Below are 14,585 nucleotides of genomic sequence, written 5' to 3'. Positions count from 1 at the left end.
GGCCCTTTTAATTCAAAGCTCTTTCCTACCCACTACCCAGTCTGAAATGCTGCATGGGGTAAGTCTACCTCAGATGCAGGTCTTTATGACTTCACAGGACTTCAAGAAGCATTTGAGATCGTGCTCTAAGTCATCCTGCGGGTTGTTAGTAAAGTCATTACATGGTACTGGCCCCGATATTGATTCCCTAGAGGATATCACTAGAAAGTGGCTGCCAGTTCAACTTTAGCTGGATGGTTGGGCTCAAAGGGTGGAGATTAGCAGTACACTTTCCATCTGTTGCAGTCATGTATCCAGTCCATATGTCACCAATTTTACTATAGATTGTTTTGAAAAAAAAAAAAAACAACAGAAGAACTCTTTTATTTTCAAAGTTTGATCAATCCATGAAAGAAAGAGCAGCACATTTCTGCAAAGCTCAAATAACTGTACAGCTCATACCGCAGACAGAGTTTTCCCACCAGAAAGTAAGTGCCTGTTAAAGAGAGGGAGCCAAAAAGTGAGCCAAGGCCAACTATGGCCAGCATGGTTCTGCTGCTGGTACTTTCAGAACCACGTTACACCCTTCACTCTTCTCCTTCCATTGTTGCCTCCTTAAAGTTACTGAACATAGATAAGGATCCATCTAACCACAAAGGACATTTTAGCATCCCTGTTGGATCCTATGTCAGGGCTGCCCTGTATATTTTGATTTTCATTCACAGGTTGTATGGAAGAAATGAGGCAAAACCCTCCACCAGGGAATGCTGCCTGGCTATATGAGGAGCCACCTTTCCATTACACCTAAAGGAAATCAGGTTGTCTTCCAGTGAGTTCCAGTCACCAAATGATTTTATTGTTACAATACGATGAAGCGACTTTTATTTTGTGCACTTCATGGTGCTCAAAATGTTGGTTTTCACAGTATAGAATGGATGTGACAGCATTTGTCATGGAAGCACTGAGCAGAGTATGTTGCGACTTCATTCAGTTGTGCTGTTTTATGAAGTTCTGCAGTAAAATGTGGCAGAAAATTATGTTGTATTATTTTCCTTCCGGTGATTAACTAATTATTCATATAATAAATAGCAGCTAACTACAAGAAAGAGATTTATTTGTCACAGAGTTAGAAGAATGTCAAACTTTTCCCATTTCATGTAAAAAGGCAGAGGAAAAAATACTTCTAAAATGACTTTGCAACATGTGCTTTATTTTAAGTCATTACTGAATCAAAACTACACAGTATACCCTTTAACATACCCTACCCACTCAATGATCTTTTTTTCTCAATAATTTTTTTAACATGGAATGAAACCTACATTGCAAATGTAAATTTTCATGCTACAATGATCTTTAATGAGCCATTTGTGTCACTAATAATAGTAATTTAAGAAAAAAGGCCATTTTCCAAGCTCATATGTATGTCTACATTTGGGAACTTAAAAAAAAACCCGTCTTGGATGTAAAAATATGACTTGGAATATGTAAACATTTTTGTATACCTGAAACACTGGAAGAAGAATATTGGCTAACAGCAAAACAATGGTTGCCTTAAATCATTGAAATGGGAAAAAGCATGTCATGGGAAGCAGAGAGAAGCACACACTATTCAGTCTTTAAAGGGTTATAAGAAATGAAGTAGCTCCTTAGGTCATTGAATTCACTTTCTTTTCTCATCTAATGGAAAGCGGTAACTTTGAAGAAAATGGCCCAGCAGAACATCCCAATATTTCACCATAATTATTCTAGCCATTAGTTACCCTTGACGAAGTGTCAAGTTTCAGTTGCTTTTTTTTTTTTCCTGAGAAAAGTCATTGATGTTTGGTGGAAATGTTTTCTGTGACTGTACAAATAAAATAAGGCATTTAAAGAGATTGTTACTTGTATTCTTTTTGCTAACAGAGGTTTGTCCACAGTGTCCTTTGTACATCAAAACCTCTGCTTTTCTACAAATGGGTATGGCTAGAATGTCTTCAGTTCCCACTGGGGCTCTGGGTCTTGGGTGTCCTGAAGGCTAGTCAGCGTCCCATTACTGTAGCTTGAAAGTCAGTGATGTACAACAGCATATTGCACAATCCAACCTACATGGCTCCAGAAAAGGTTAGGAAGTTATACTGGAGTCATCTGTGGGTTCACTCCTTTCTTTTCTCTTTGAGGGTAATAATTATTGTCTGGAAAATTAAATTAGCCAGACACAGATGCAAACTTTTTGCTGATTAAATTACAAAGCAGTCCCCAGATTGTAGAGGAGTGGCACATTAAAAACAGCAAATCATCCAACTTTCTTCACTGTCGATCCTTAATTTGAAAGGCAGCATGGATTCCTAAGGCCGTAGCTTCCAGGACTCCTTCAGTGAAAAATCATCGCTACCTAACTATAAAAGGCTTAGCTCTTAAGAGAATATTGTGCTTTTTTTCTTTAAAATTCAGATGAAATCAACTTGATTCGCAGTGTGACACCAAAGAGATCAATTAGTTTTTTCCCTAGTCCACTTGATCATTGTCTCTGGTGAGCGATACAGGAATATTAGTTTGGCATACAGGTCTTCTTCTAGTTCCAGTTCTCCAGTCTCTCGTACTAAGAAAATGTCAGTACACAGCTTCAAGATTCGGTCTACATTGGGTAACTCCTCAAACATGATAGAATGAGAGATCCCGCTGAAAAATTCACGGACGAACTTTCCTATCACCAGGACAACTGATGCGTATAGTCCCATGATGCTGAAAAGTAAGAATGGAAAGAGTTCAAACCATGCCTTGAAAAAGGGTCAGTCAAGTGAGAGGGAGCTCATCTACATGGCTAATTGCAGTCTACCAGCAGAGTGAACATTAATTTATAATTAGGGTTCTGTTTCTGCTGTGCTGTAGGATGAAGGAAAATAAGGTCTCTTCAAACACTATAGAAATCTGTGAACATACACTGCTGAGGCTGCTGCCTTAAGTGATTTAGCCTCAGTCATTGATGATGATGGTCTCATGTCCTGTCTGCTACAGCTTGGAAGCCACAGAGGGAAATATCACAATTTCTGACTACTAAATGGAAGTAATTTGCCAGATTTCACACCTAACATTTTTTATTAAAGTACATGTCGGTGGTGACAGACTAATGCTTATCTGACCTCCCATGATAAATCTCCAATGAGGAGTCCTCCAAAATGATGCTAGCAAGGCATATCTCTCAGGGAGGTACAGTCTCATGATTTCCTCTGTCTGTGAAGTTGTATTTCATAACTGCTTCACACCCAGAGTCCTGGCCACATGCATGAGATTGGGACGGTTGCTGAAACTGGTCAGAGTTTTGGCAGAACTTGACTTGTAGTTAAACTAGTATCATTGGAATGACTTTATTCTAATAGGAAATTGGTGTGAAGGGTGCTTCTTCTGCCTTTTTTTTTTTTTTTCCCCCCACTGGAGAGCAGATATCAAGGGGTACATCATTTCTTTAAAAATATGAAGCCTTTTATAGGTAACAGTAATAGATGTAAATTTGTAACTCCCACAGAAGCCCATTTCTGGAGGTTTAAACATTACAACAGCAAAGAAGAAATAACATACACCCTCAAAAGCAAATGAAGTCACCTCTACTTCTATCATATCTACACTATTTTAATTTTACATAAAGATTCCTTCTTACCCATAGCCAGCCAAGAATCCAAGGCTTGGTGGACTGACTTTATCACTGAATATGAAGAGTTCAAGACTCTCTTCAGATGTTTTGTATCTTTTCCCAAGCTGATTCAAAACCCACCACTCACGAACTCCCTCATCAGACACATTTTTGACTAGGGAAACCGTAATGTTTTCCCATCTGCAGTCTATTGAAAAAAAAAAAAATGAAAAAAAAAACACCGGAAATGTTAATATATATTACCAAAACCTACAGAAGTTAAAATGATTCCAGTCAGATACTTTAACAACTTTCATGATAAAATGACTGAGCAATGTAGGAGTAAATGTTTGTTATAACTCCCTTAAAACCAATTTTACAGATTTCTGTACAAAAGTACTGTATCTATTGAGACTGTTATGGTTTTCCTTCCCTAAATTAAATAAATAAAATGTTTCACATCACCTACATTTCCTTCTGTACAACTGACAGATCATTCAAGTATTTTCAAGCTGTAGAGTCAACGACAGGCAACATGTTTACATTTCTGGCCTAAGAAACGCTTGGAGGTATAGTGGTTAGGTTCTGCATATCCGAGTGACACTACCACTGCAAATCATTACTTTTGGGTATAAAATATATTATTCTTTTATATCAAGAAAAGCATACTGTTCTATTAAGCATAATGATCACACAGACAGGAGCTGAACCCTGGCCCTCCTGATTTCTGGGGACCCTACATTAGCAGTGTAGACATTAAAGTCCTTTAGAAGAATCCCAAATTAAGAGTGTTTTTTTCGGACAGAAATTGACTAATGACAGTGAAGCACTGGTAACACATAAAGCTAGATTCACTCTCAAGAATTATTTTTCCCACTTTATATAAACATGCTCACTCAACCTTGAACTGTAATGGACTACACAATGGTCAAGAAAAGGCTTGAGTGCCAAATTTAACTTCTGCTGAGCAAAGTATTCTTAGGTACAGACTTGTTCCTACTCTTCCAACCCAACAAGTTTTTCATATGTGCATATGTACATGTGTATGTACTATATATGTCTGTGAGTATTTATACACATTCTGATTTGGAACTTTGAAATTCCCTATTTATATCTAAATTGGATTCTTTGGAGCCAATAAGGAAGGAATAGATTAAAAAAATCATTATTCAAGTAGAGGAGCTACATTTGCAAACACACAGCACTACTATTTGTGGTAAAGCATTAAAGAGATGCAGAGAAGTGAAACTTGTCATCAGTTTCTCAGGAAACAAGGGAAAGCAATTTCTGAAAGCAGACTTGAAGAGCTGGACTTTTAATCTATAGAGTCCTTACTGTTAAATACAAAGCTAAGTACATCCAGATGCATTTTCTGCCTTGAACTCTATTACCTCATGTCTCCCCAACCTTGTAGGCACCAGGTAGAAATGACTGCAAGAGTATTTCAGCTTGAGGTGCCCCATAACAGTTCAGCAAATGTGCAGGTTTGAGCACTGCATTGCACTTCTTTCAACTGTGCTCTGTTTTCCATGGCCTGGATACATACCTGTCAATAGCTGCTTTATGGGTTTTGCCAGAGAATCACTAGGAGCCTTGATGTAGTATGGATACACTGTCTCTAATGTTCTGGAAAAAATGAGAAAGCAAATATTTCATATTTTTATACCTCTAAAATAATTTAGAAATACCTAACAGAGCTATACACAGTTCCCAGTAATTCTTGGCTTAAACTATGATTTTATAGTGTTCAGATGTCACATCTGAAAGTTAGCTGGATTTATTAACTATGTTCTGTCAGTGCTTCAGCAGGGAGCTCCATCCATAATGTCCCCTTTCACATGCCATGAATCCCACACACCTGGGGCATGTGTGTTTGCAAGGAATGTAGGATTTATATTTTGTTCACGTTTTTAACAAAGCTGCTTTTATAGTCAGCTACATTAGCAGCACAAGGAATGGCAACACATCACCGGTAGTAAACAAGCTTGAAAAATATGTAGTGAGAACATTTATTACTTCAGAATTAAAAGATGTTTAAATAATAACATCTGAAAAGAGTGAAAATTCTTCCCAGAATCTTTTATTGTGAAATATTTTCACAGTTTGTATTATCTGGAGGATTTCAAATGTAAAAAGAAAGATGTTTGTGGAAGTTCTTCCATTGGACTCAAAATTAAAGTACCTTAAATAGGATAAATTACCAGCATCCTGAGAGCGAGAAATGTAATTAAAAGCACAGATGTTGTCCTAACTTTTCCCTCATGTGAGTGAAAAATTCTAGGAAAGGGGAGCTCTCAGGGAAGTCCTCTGATACTGCTACATTGCGTATGCTAGGCTGTGGAAGAACAGAGGTGGCCAATTTTAAGTCCTTCACGACTGCTCCAGCAGGCCCAGCGGATAGGTAAAAGCTCAGCAGCTAAGTTGTCCCAGCAGAGGTGGTGGCAGAAAGCTCCTGCTGAGGTTGTCGAATGTCTACTAGCTGCCACAAACATTTTTCCTTTACAACAAAGTTAAAAATGATTAAATCAACAATATTATTGCAACATGGGCAAATACAGCTCTATCTTCTGTGCTGCTGTTTGCTCCCTGCAAAGAGAGAATTACAGATGGATTACATCTTCCCACAAAGGAGGAAAATCCACCCTCCTTGACGCTACTCTAGGAAATCACCCTAGGAAATATTTCTGTATCCTCACAGGGTAAAAAAATAAAAGAAGCACAAAATATTCTTTAAATGCAATGATCAGATGTGGAACAGCAGTCTGTTTGGATGCACAAGTGTGCGTGGGTGCAGAAAAATAGCTGTGCTACAGAAAAGACATCTGATTTCCACCTACTAAGAGATATGAACCAGTCAGAGTTTTCATTCTCCCAGCTGACCTCAGCTTTAACTTTTCAAGTCTTGTGGCCACAAATTAGATCAGGCAGCCTTCAGGGACAATGTGTTGGCCTAACAATATTTAGAGACTACTGCTGTAAAGTAATTCCCAGTGACCACGAGGAAGAGCCAGACTCCTTTCAAACTTGAAAGGAGGCATCACTGCTGTTAATGCTATAAGGCTACATCTATACAATAATGTTTAATATTCAGATGAAGAGAATGCTCTTACTGCCTTGCAAATTTCCATTACAGGAAAAGATCTGATGTCAGAAATGACTGCAGATGTTACCCTTTGACTAGAGTGATTTAACACTTCCTTGCCAATCTAGTACCATTCAAGAATGACAAAGAGAAATACTGTCTGGATGGTTATTTAGAACGAAAAATTAATCAATATAACTTCCTCAAATCAAGTTGAACTCAAGTAACTCAGAGGAGAGTTTAACTATGAATATACTGCAATGAACTGTGCTTATCCAATAAATCAAAGAAAATCAACTAATAGCTTCACCATGCTTGTTGGTGATGTTCCAGTATTCGCAGTCTTCTCAGTCTAAATTTATTACCAAAAAAAACCCAAAAAAACAAACAAACCCACCCCTTTACCTTTAAAGCAATGTTATTATTCTGTGACTTCAATGCTTTTGGGCTCTGTGAACAAGGCTTCAAAGTTTTAGAGGTGGATAGATGGGCAGACAAACGGTATGTTTGCACAAGCCTCACCTCCTTAAGACACTAGGATTAAAACAGAAGGTTTGCATATAAATAGGCAAAGAAAATAACTTACACCTTTTCCAATTGCTTCCCAGACATCATTGTAGCAATGTCTCTTCTGGTTTTCTCTGGTAGGCCAAAGGTAAGTTTATCTGATGCTATTTCTGCTTTGGCACCAAGAGTGAGATTTCTGTTTAAGTAAAAGGGAGACACACAGTCATCTTACAGTAAGAGCAGAGCCTAAATCTGTGTTCGCTGAACTCTAGAGTTGGTTGTCTAACCAGTCTAACAACGTTGATCCTGTCCATCCCAATCTTTGCTAAACAGCAAGCATCATGCTACCTGTACCCAAGATGGTGCATATGTGTCCCAGAGGACACATAGCAGTCTTAAAGGTGTTTTTTTTTTTTTTCTTTTTTTTTTCTATCTATTCTTTTGTGTTCATTAATGGTGACAGACTGATGTTATTTTGCTCATTATGTCAGTCAAACCAGAATAGGGGAGGGAGGATGCCTGCTCAGACTTCAGGCAGCAGGACTGCCAGTCTATATACATCCTGTCCCAGGGGCACTGAGGATTCAGCAGTCAGCTGCAGGTTCCTGAAACCCCACCTTGGCCCAGCAGAAATGTGTGTCTAACAGGCTGACAGGACCCCCATGCCAGCTGCAGAACACAGCTGGACCAGGATTAGCTTTTGCACCACATCTTGTGTTGTGCCTTGAGGTTAGGATGCAGCAGCTGGGTGAGGCAACCTCTGGGCTGCTGGGGGCTGCAGAGAAGTTCTCCCAGCAAATGATGTGCAAGGGCAGAAAGCATATATGCTGCCTGAGGGATACAGGAGGCTCGTTTTACAGCTGCTTGTGGTCTCCTGGCCTGGGTGAAAGACAGCAGTTTCTTGTTACAGAGAAAAAGTGGAAGGACCCCGTGGTAAGCCTTTACCGCTTTCAGTCATTCATGGTTGCAATATAATCCACAGGGTATAATTTGAGGGTGAAAAAGGTCTTTTTGAAAGCCAGTGTATGAATGTTCATAGTTAGGTAAGTATACTGGCAAACTGAGTAGAGGCATTAAAAATTAATTTAAGGTTCAGAAATGAATGGGGGATGTAATTCACTGGCTTAATATTGTATACTTCCAGGAAAATGGGGGGGGGGGGGGGGGGGGGGTCAAATAAAGTTGAATAAAGAGTGCAGATTCATTACAAACCTATTTTTGACTGTGTCAGGACTGACCCAGCATGTTCAGAGCTCCCACAGTGATTCAGCTGACCTGCTTCTTGTGCATGGTCTTTTGCTGGGGATTGCTATAACAACCAAGTGTCTACTTCCAAAAAAACATGTAGATAAAGGGGCTGCAATAGCAGTTCATTTCCAATTTAGCCCAGTCTCAGGTGGCAGGCAGTAGCCAAGAAGCCATCCTGGTGACTTGGTGTGTTTCAGCATGTATCCAGCTAAAGTACTTTCTAGGCTGGCTCTTGCAAAAACTTCATTGTAAAGCAGTATTTCACTCAGGCCAAGTCACCACAAGTAAATGGTCAAAAGTCTCAAAAAGTGGATCTGTGCCGAGTGGCAGAACAATGGCTCCAAGTATATGTATATTTAAAATATAGCTTTGTGTAAGTTTGAGATTCCCTTAAAAAGAGAGTGTTTCTATTTCCTTGTCGGTTTTCTGCCTTAATTATGTCTATGTCTTCAGTTCCCCAAAACGCTAACAATGTTGTTGTCTGAAGCAAAGTTTATTTGAACATCTCCATCTAAAAGTGACTTACATTTTCTTACTTTTCCCTCCTCCCACTCAGGTCCTATTGAAAACTCCACCCTGCCTTTTTAAATCATCTACTTGGAAGTAGCTCCATTTCTCTATTTATTTCTTGAGAAAAAAAGGCAACAAAAGTTTTCCTGTGTAACAAAAGTCACCACTCTCTACCTTTCTCACTCCCACATTTTTATTTTTTTTTTGGTTTGCAGTACAATAGAATGAACTGAAAAACTAAACCAAAAAATGTAGTGTGGAAGTGTTCAACTGTTCTGCTCAACAAAAGCTTGGCAAATGATCCATAAATTTTATAGCTGTCATATTAATTACCTTTGAATGCTCCATGAAAGAACTACAGTGAACTCAGCTGAAAAATCCAGCAGTCCCTGTATCATTTTCTCTCTACTGGGAGGGCTAATGGTCCACAAGGAGTTTGAATTCCCTTCTAGATCTGCAAGAGTTATATCTTCTTTTCCATAGCCCTCTAGAAACTGCAAAGCAGCCTGTAGTTGCAGAAGAGGAAAAGAATCTTTCAATGTTGTGATGTTCACAAGACTCACAACCACATTTCCTGATCAGGCAGAATTGCAAATGTTCAATTAATCAGAAATGCATTGTTTTACACTGATTGTTTTGTTAGGTATCAGCTGGGGCTTTAGATGGGGACAGGAATAGACTAAGCGTAACCAACCCAAGAAGGCAAACCAAAAATGGCCTAGCTGTTCAAAGAATAAAAGTATGATGGTCAAGTCAGCCAAAATGGGTTTGAAAGTTCATCAGGTAAACTCTGTAAAGTATATTTAATCCTGTTTTCTTTAGTTTCTAATAACTCCATTCATATGCCTGGATACAATAGGCCAAGCAATTCTCAGTTCACACCAGTTTTGGCTGGTACCTCTGACAGCTTCACTGAAACTCCAAACAGTATCAGTTGTCACCACAAAATATAGGTCACTGCGTGAGTGATATACCAAGCCTGGCCACTGTGGGATGGCAGACGCTTTCAGAAATTCTGATAATACTCAGGGGGCACAAGTCACCTGCCACCTCTTACTAGTTTTCATATTTTTATTAAAATTGTACTTTTTCTTTTGTCAAGCATCTTTCAGCATAGACAAATGTCTGCAAGTGTTAAGGCAACTTGAAACCCTTAACTTTCAAAGTGTATCAAGACTGCAATATTACTGTTATAATACCCAGGCTATTTGGTAGCATCTAATATTAAAAGGTGTTAATTCTTGAATGGGTTAGAAGGAAGTACTTCTTTAAAGTAGTATCTGATCAAAATCTGATTATTTTAGTAATGCAACAGTTTCTGCTAAATACTAGTCTTTTTTTTTTATATATAAAATAATGATAACTTTGTGCATAGTGCACCATGAAATATTGAGACTATGTTTAAACTAGGGCATTTTAATATCAACACTTTTCTAGGCCATACACACCTTCTTTTGACAGCACCATGTCTCCTCACTGGGAGGTGAAAGCCACATGCACTACAGGAAGGAGCATGGGGCTCAAAAGTGCTAACAGTGTTGTGTCTCCAGAACACATTTGTTTTGGCACTACACCAACAGCACCACACCTCCTGAAGCTTTGTGTCCTTTAGAGGGAAGGTTTCTATTCGGATGACAGGACAACTGCAGTTTCTGTCTGTCTTCCATGATTTTGTGCAAAGGTGCTTTAATTAATGGTAACTTTTCACTTTATATCCCAGCCCTGTCTTGACAAATGATCTGTTCAAACCTTTACTAGTGCAAACTCCCTTTATGGACACATCTTCCAAATGATAGCAGTGCTGCTGACCACTTGACTACATAAACAAAACTCACAAATAGCCTCCGTGGAAACATGCATACATTTTTAAGTAATGAGGTAGTCTACATTTCACTTACAGTGTTACCCCTATAGCTTCCCAGAAACGCATTGAAATCAGTCTGATTCAAATTCTTGAGCTGATTCTGTTGAGCACTCATTGTAAAAATAGGCTGGAAAACAAAAGAACACACACTTGTCATATTTGCTTCACATCATTTGCTACGTACACAGTACAGCATCCTGTACTTCACAGTCCAAGACAATTATGGTACTCATTTCAACAGAAGAAGACTATGAAATTATTCCACTAAGAAGCAAGCTACCTCCAATTAATTATCTCACATTTACCAAGGGGACCTGTAATCAGTTACCTGAGTTTTCCTGATGTAGGATAATTTATTCAGATTAAACTGCCAGCAGGTTCTGTTTTTAACTGGCAAGTGAAGGTAATATTTTACATCAGTGATGAACAAACATGTTTTTAAGCCAAAGGGGATCACTTGTGGGAGTTTGTCTGATTTTTGCATAAGCCAGGAGAGTTTCAGTCAGAAAATTTAATGCAAGGAATAAGAAAGAGCACAAGGAAATACAGTGCAAAACCAGAGATTTCTTTTAGCCTGTCTTCTTTTTTACCTGATAACCTCCTAGAGTTATTGTGATTGATACATCTAGAGGCTTGTTCGTGATGCCTGCAACAGATTTGATTAAAGACATGAAGAGCAGTGGGAACCAGACAATACAAATCAGCAAGACGATAATCATGCCACCCATTCCATACTTCACAACTTTCTTTTTCTTCTGGCCTCTTGGCTGGGGATATCTCTGCAAAAGCAAACAGCAACATGGTAATGTCTCTTCTATCAGTGGAACACTTGGTATGATTTGATGAGCGAATGAATACTGATCTTAAGTATTCCAATTTTCTGTTGTCATCTGTTACCCATTATCAAGTCAGTTATGTTGAGATTTTTAGCCAAACCTGCACAAGCAATGAATTTCTGGCAACTCCAGAGAACAGTGCCAGAAGAACCCATGTCAAGTGTGTGTCTGGTGTGAAAAATATTGTAAACCTCTCTGTTTTTTATTCTTTATGGCCATAAAGAAGGGAAAAAACGGGTAATTGCCACACCAACTGCATTTAAACAATGCCTCAAGCTTTGCTGCTGTCCCTAAAATCTTGACAGTGTGGATGTGACATCCTTCCATTTCTTAGCTTCTGAGAGCAAAAATGATCTTGCTTTTATCCTTCTCTTTACAAAGCAAGTCACACAACACATTGTTTCCCCTTGCCCATAATTCCCTCTGTTACTGACCTCATGACTGAATACTTTAATAGAAGAGTACCCATCCTGTAAAATGTCTTACCATCACTGTAATGTTTTGTTATAGGACTTAATGCTACAGTGTTTTAGGATCCTGCCTTCCACACACTGCGTACTGCATGTGCAAAATCAAGATGCAGTGAATTGCACTGCACCTCAGACACATGCCAGGAATCTGGCTTTCAGGAAATTGTTCTTGCTTTACAACACGAATCCATAAAGCCCTAGGAGAATATTAAATTTGTAATACAATGCTATATTTAAAACAAATTAGCTACTTTTCAAAAGCATTGTATCAAATCATTTGTCTTGCACTACAAAACACTGTTTTCATTAAAATATCATATCAAGATCACCAGGGGCACATTATTTGTCTGTATGAGATTAGTTCAGGCACCTTTAATGCTGTTACACAACAGCTCAGAGACTCTAAGAGCCAAAGTACTTAGGCATATCACTCAATGTGAGTGAGAGACAGAGAGAACTAAAGTACCTTGAACAACACCCATAAAGTTATCGGTAGTGATTTTACTACATGGCATTGGCACACACATGCATGCTCAGACTTGGAAGTCTTCCTACATTAGATCTACGCTACATATTACACAGAGTGATCCTGTTGGAAGGTGAAAAAATGCAGTACAATGGACAGTCAAAGCAGATCTGGGTTATTATTTCTCTGACTCCCGAAGCCTCTGATGACACTCCATTCACAGCAGAAATGTAAGTCAAACCCAAAAAGCCTACATACAAAATCTGTGTGCACTTCAGCTCTAAGTTAATCTAACTGACATACTTGGAAAGTAAGTGCCATTAAGAGACAGGATCATAATAAAAGTAGTAGTACGTCAGTAACACTTGAAAATACAGCCATTTCATTGCAGATGTACAATTTCTGACTGGTTGGGTCACTCTTAAAAGAATGCTTAATTTCTTTTTCAAATTGGCAAATAAGCAAGCATATGGTTGCAATCTTTATAGTGCTTATAAGGAATCCAGAATTTGCAAGTTTAATTTGAGCTGAAGCTTAAATGAATTAAAGAGGCTGAAACTTCAGTCACACAAATGGTGGTTTTGTCTGTTTCTTTGCAGTCTTTTTGGATGTGCGGATCCTCTCTCAAGACAAAGGAGCCAGATGAGTTCCCTCTGCAGTTACATGAAACAAGCATCCCTGGGACCTACATGACAGAGGTGTGAGCTCTGCCTTGTCCTGACCTTTCTTTAGAGCTACAGTTTCCCTGCTACTGCGAGTTACTCATTTAGTTGTTATGCACAATGTGAGTCTGTGAATATGAGGCCTTTCAATCCCTGTCTTGAAATTCAGGCATGCAATTAAACTAGCAGCCACATGTTTGTGGAATTCACGTTAATGGTGGAAAAATCAGGCGTAAAGAAGAAACCATTTGAAATTTCACTTGTGGTGACTGCCAACTAACTTAAAGTACCCAATAGTCTGAATATTTCTGAACATGAACACCAGGTGTATCTTCTAACAAACTGGCTTTATGGTGGATTTCCCAGTTATTAAGGGACTCATGATTACTTTTCTTCATTTCGGCACAGGGGAGAGAGGCCTGGATCACTCATATGGGGCTTCCTTACTTTTTCTGATTCTCGCCAGCACTTCAGGATGAATATATGAGCATAGATATCTTCAACACAGATCCAGCTGGAAAGACTGAGAGTGGTATCAGTCCAAACCCAGTCCATTACTGCTCTCAGCTCGGTCAAAAATGGAACCAGGCGGAATCTGAAGGGAGAGCACAACTGATGATTAGTCAGAAGTGGAGGGATCACATTTAATGAGCACAGTAACTGTATATATCACAAAAGGGAGAAATAAACCAGTATTTAAAGACAGTTTAACTGGAATTTTTACAAATACAATGCAATCATATCCTGAGACTGTATGACTAATACTGATGTTTTGAGGGTGATATCTTTTGCCACAGCTCATGTTCCTCTAGGGCCCCCTGTGAGGCTATAAACATGCTTTGCATCATTACACCTAGCAATTGTACATGAGCCACTGATGGAATAGTACAAAACAGAATTCCCTGTACACCCAAATTCCTCTGATCTGAAGGCATAGAAGAACATAGCCTGGCCTGTCCGCAGAATGGTGGGACTTCATTTTATGCCTCCTTACACCAAGTGGTGCATTGTTTCTTTACAGTAGGTGGGCAGTCCTCAACTGCATACAGGATTGGGCTTTATGACTCAGGATTAAGCAGCAGAAGAAGGTGGGCTAACAAGAAAGCAACATGCACAGAGCAGCTTTTCAAAGTGCATCATTCCCTTTACTAGTTCCACACTTCTCTGCTTGGCCAGGTCACAAAGAATATTTCATGTGAAGAAAGCTTTCTTCTGTAACTCTTTCTACTGGAATGACACAACCCATACTGAAAATATTGGGAAAAGGCTGAGACTATTCCATCTGTTCTGTGAAATATGCATATGCGTTGAACTAGCTTAATCACAACATCATGGTAACAACACAACCCTAATG

At 39.0% G+C, this 14,585-nt stretch overlaps 1 protein-coding gene across 1 annotated transcript in view; it reads right to left on the bottom strand.

The window, feature by feature from the left end:
- Positions 1-379: 379 nt before the first annotated feature.
- Positions 380-14,585, bottom strand: part of PIEZO2 (piezo type mechanosensitive ion channel component 2) — a 315,845-nt gene continuing 301,639 nt past the window's right edge. The window contains 8 exon segments of the mRNA XM_040549988.1: positions 380-2,700; positions 3,614-3,794; positions 5,133-5,212; positions 7,255-7,371; positions 9,267-9,439; positions 10,832-10,924; positions 11,388-11,576; positions 13,679-13,826. Of these exon segments, the coding sequence (XP_040405922.1) occupies positions 2,448-2,700; positions 3,614-3,794; positions 5,133-5,212; positions 7,255-7,371; positions 9,267-9,439; positions 10,832-10,924; positions 11,388-11,576; positions 13,679-13,826 (1,234 nt within the window). The 3' untranslated portion in view covers positions 380-2,447.

This window comes from Cygnus olor, chromosome 2, assembly GCF_009769625.2.
Source record: "Cygnus olor isolate bCygOlo1 chromosome 2, bCygOlo1.pri.v2, whole genome shotgun sequence".
Lineage (NCBI taxonomy): Eukaryota > Metazoa > Chordata > Aves > Anseriformes > Anatidae > Cygnus > Cygnus olor.
Note: the sequence above shows the minus strand (reverse complement) of the source record. Positions and strands in the feature narration are given on the sequence as shown.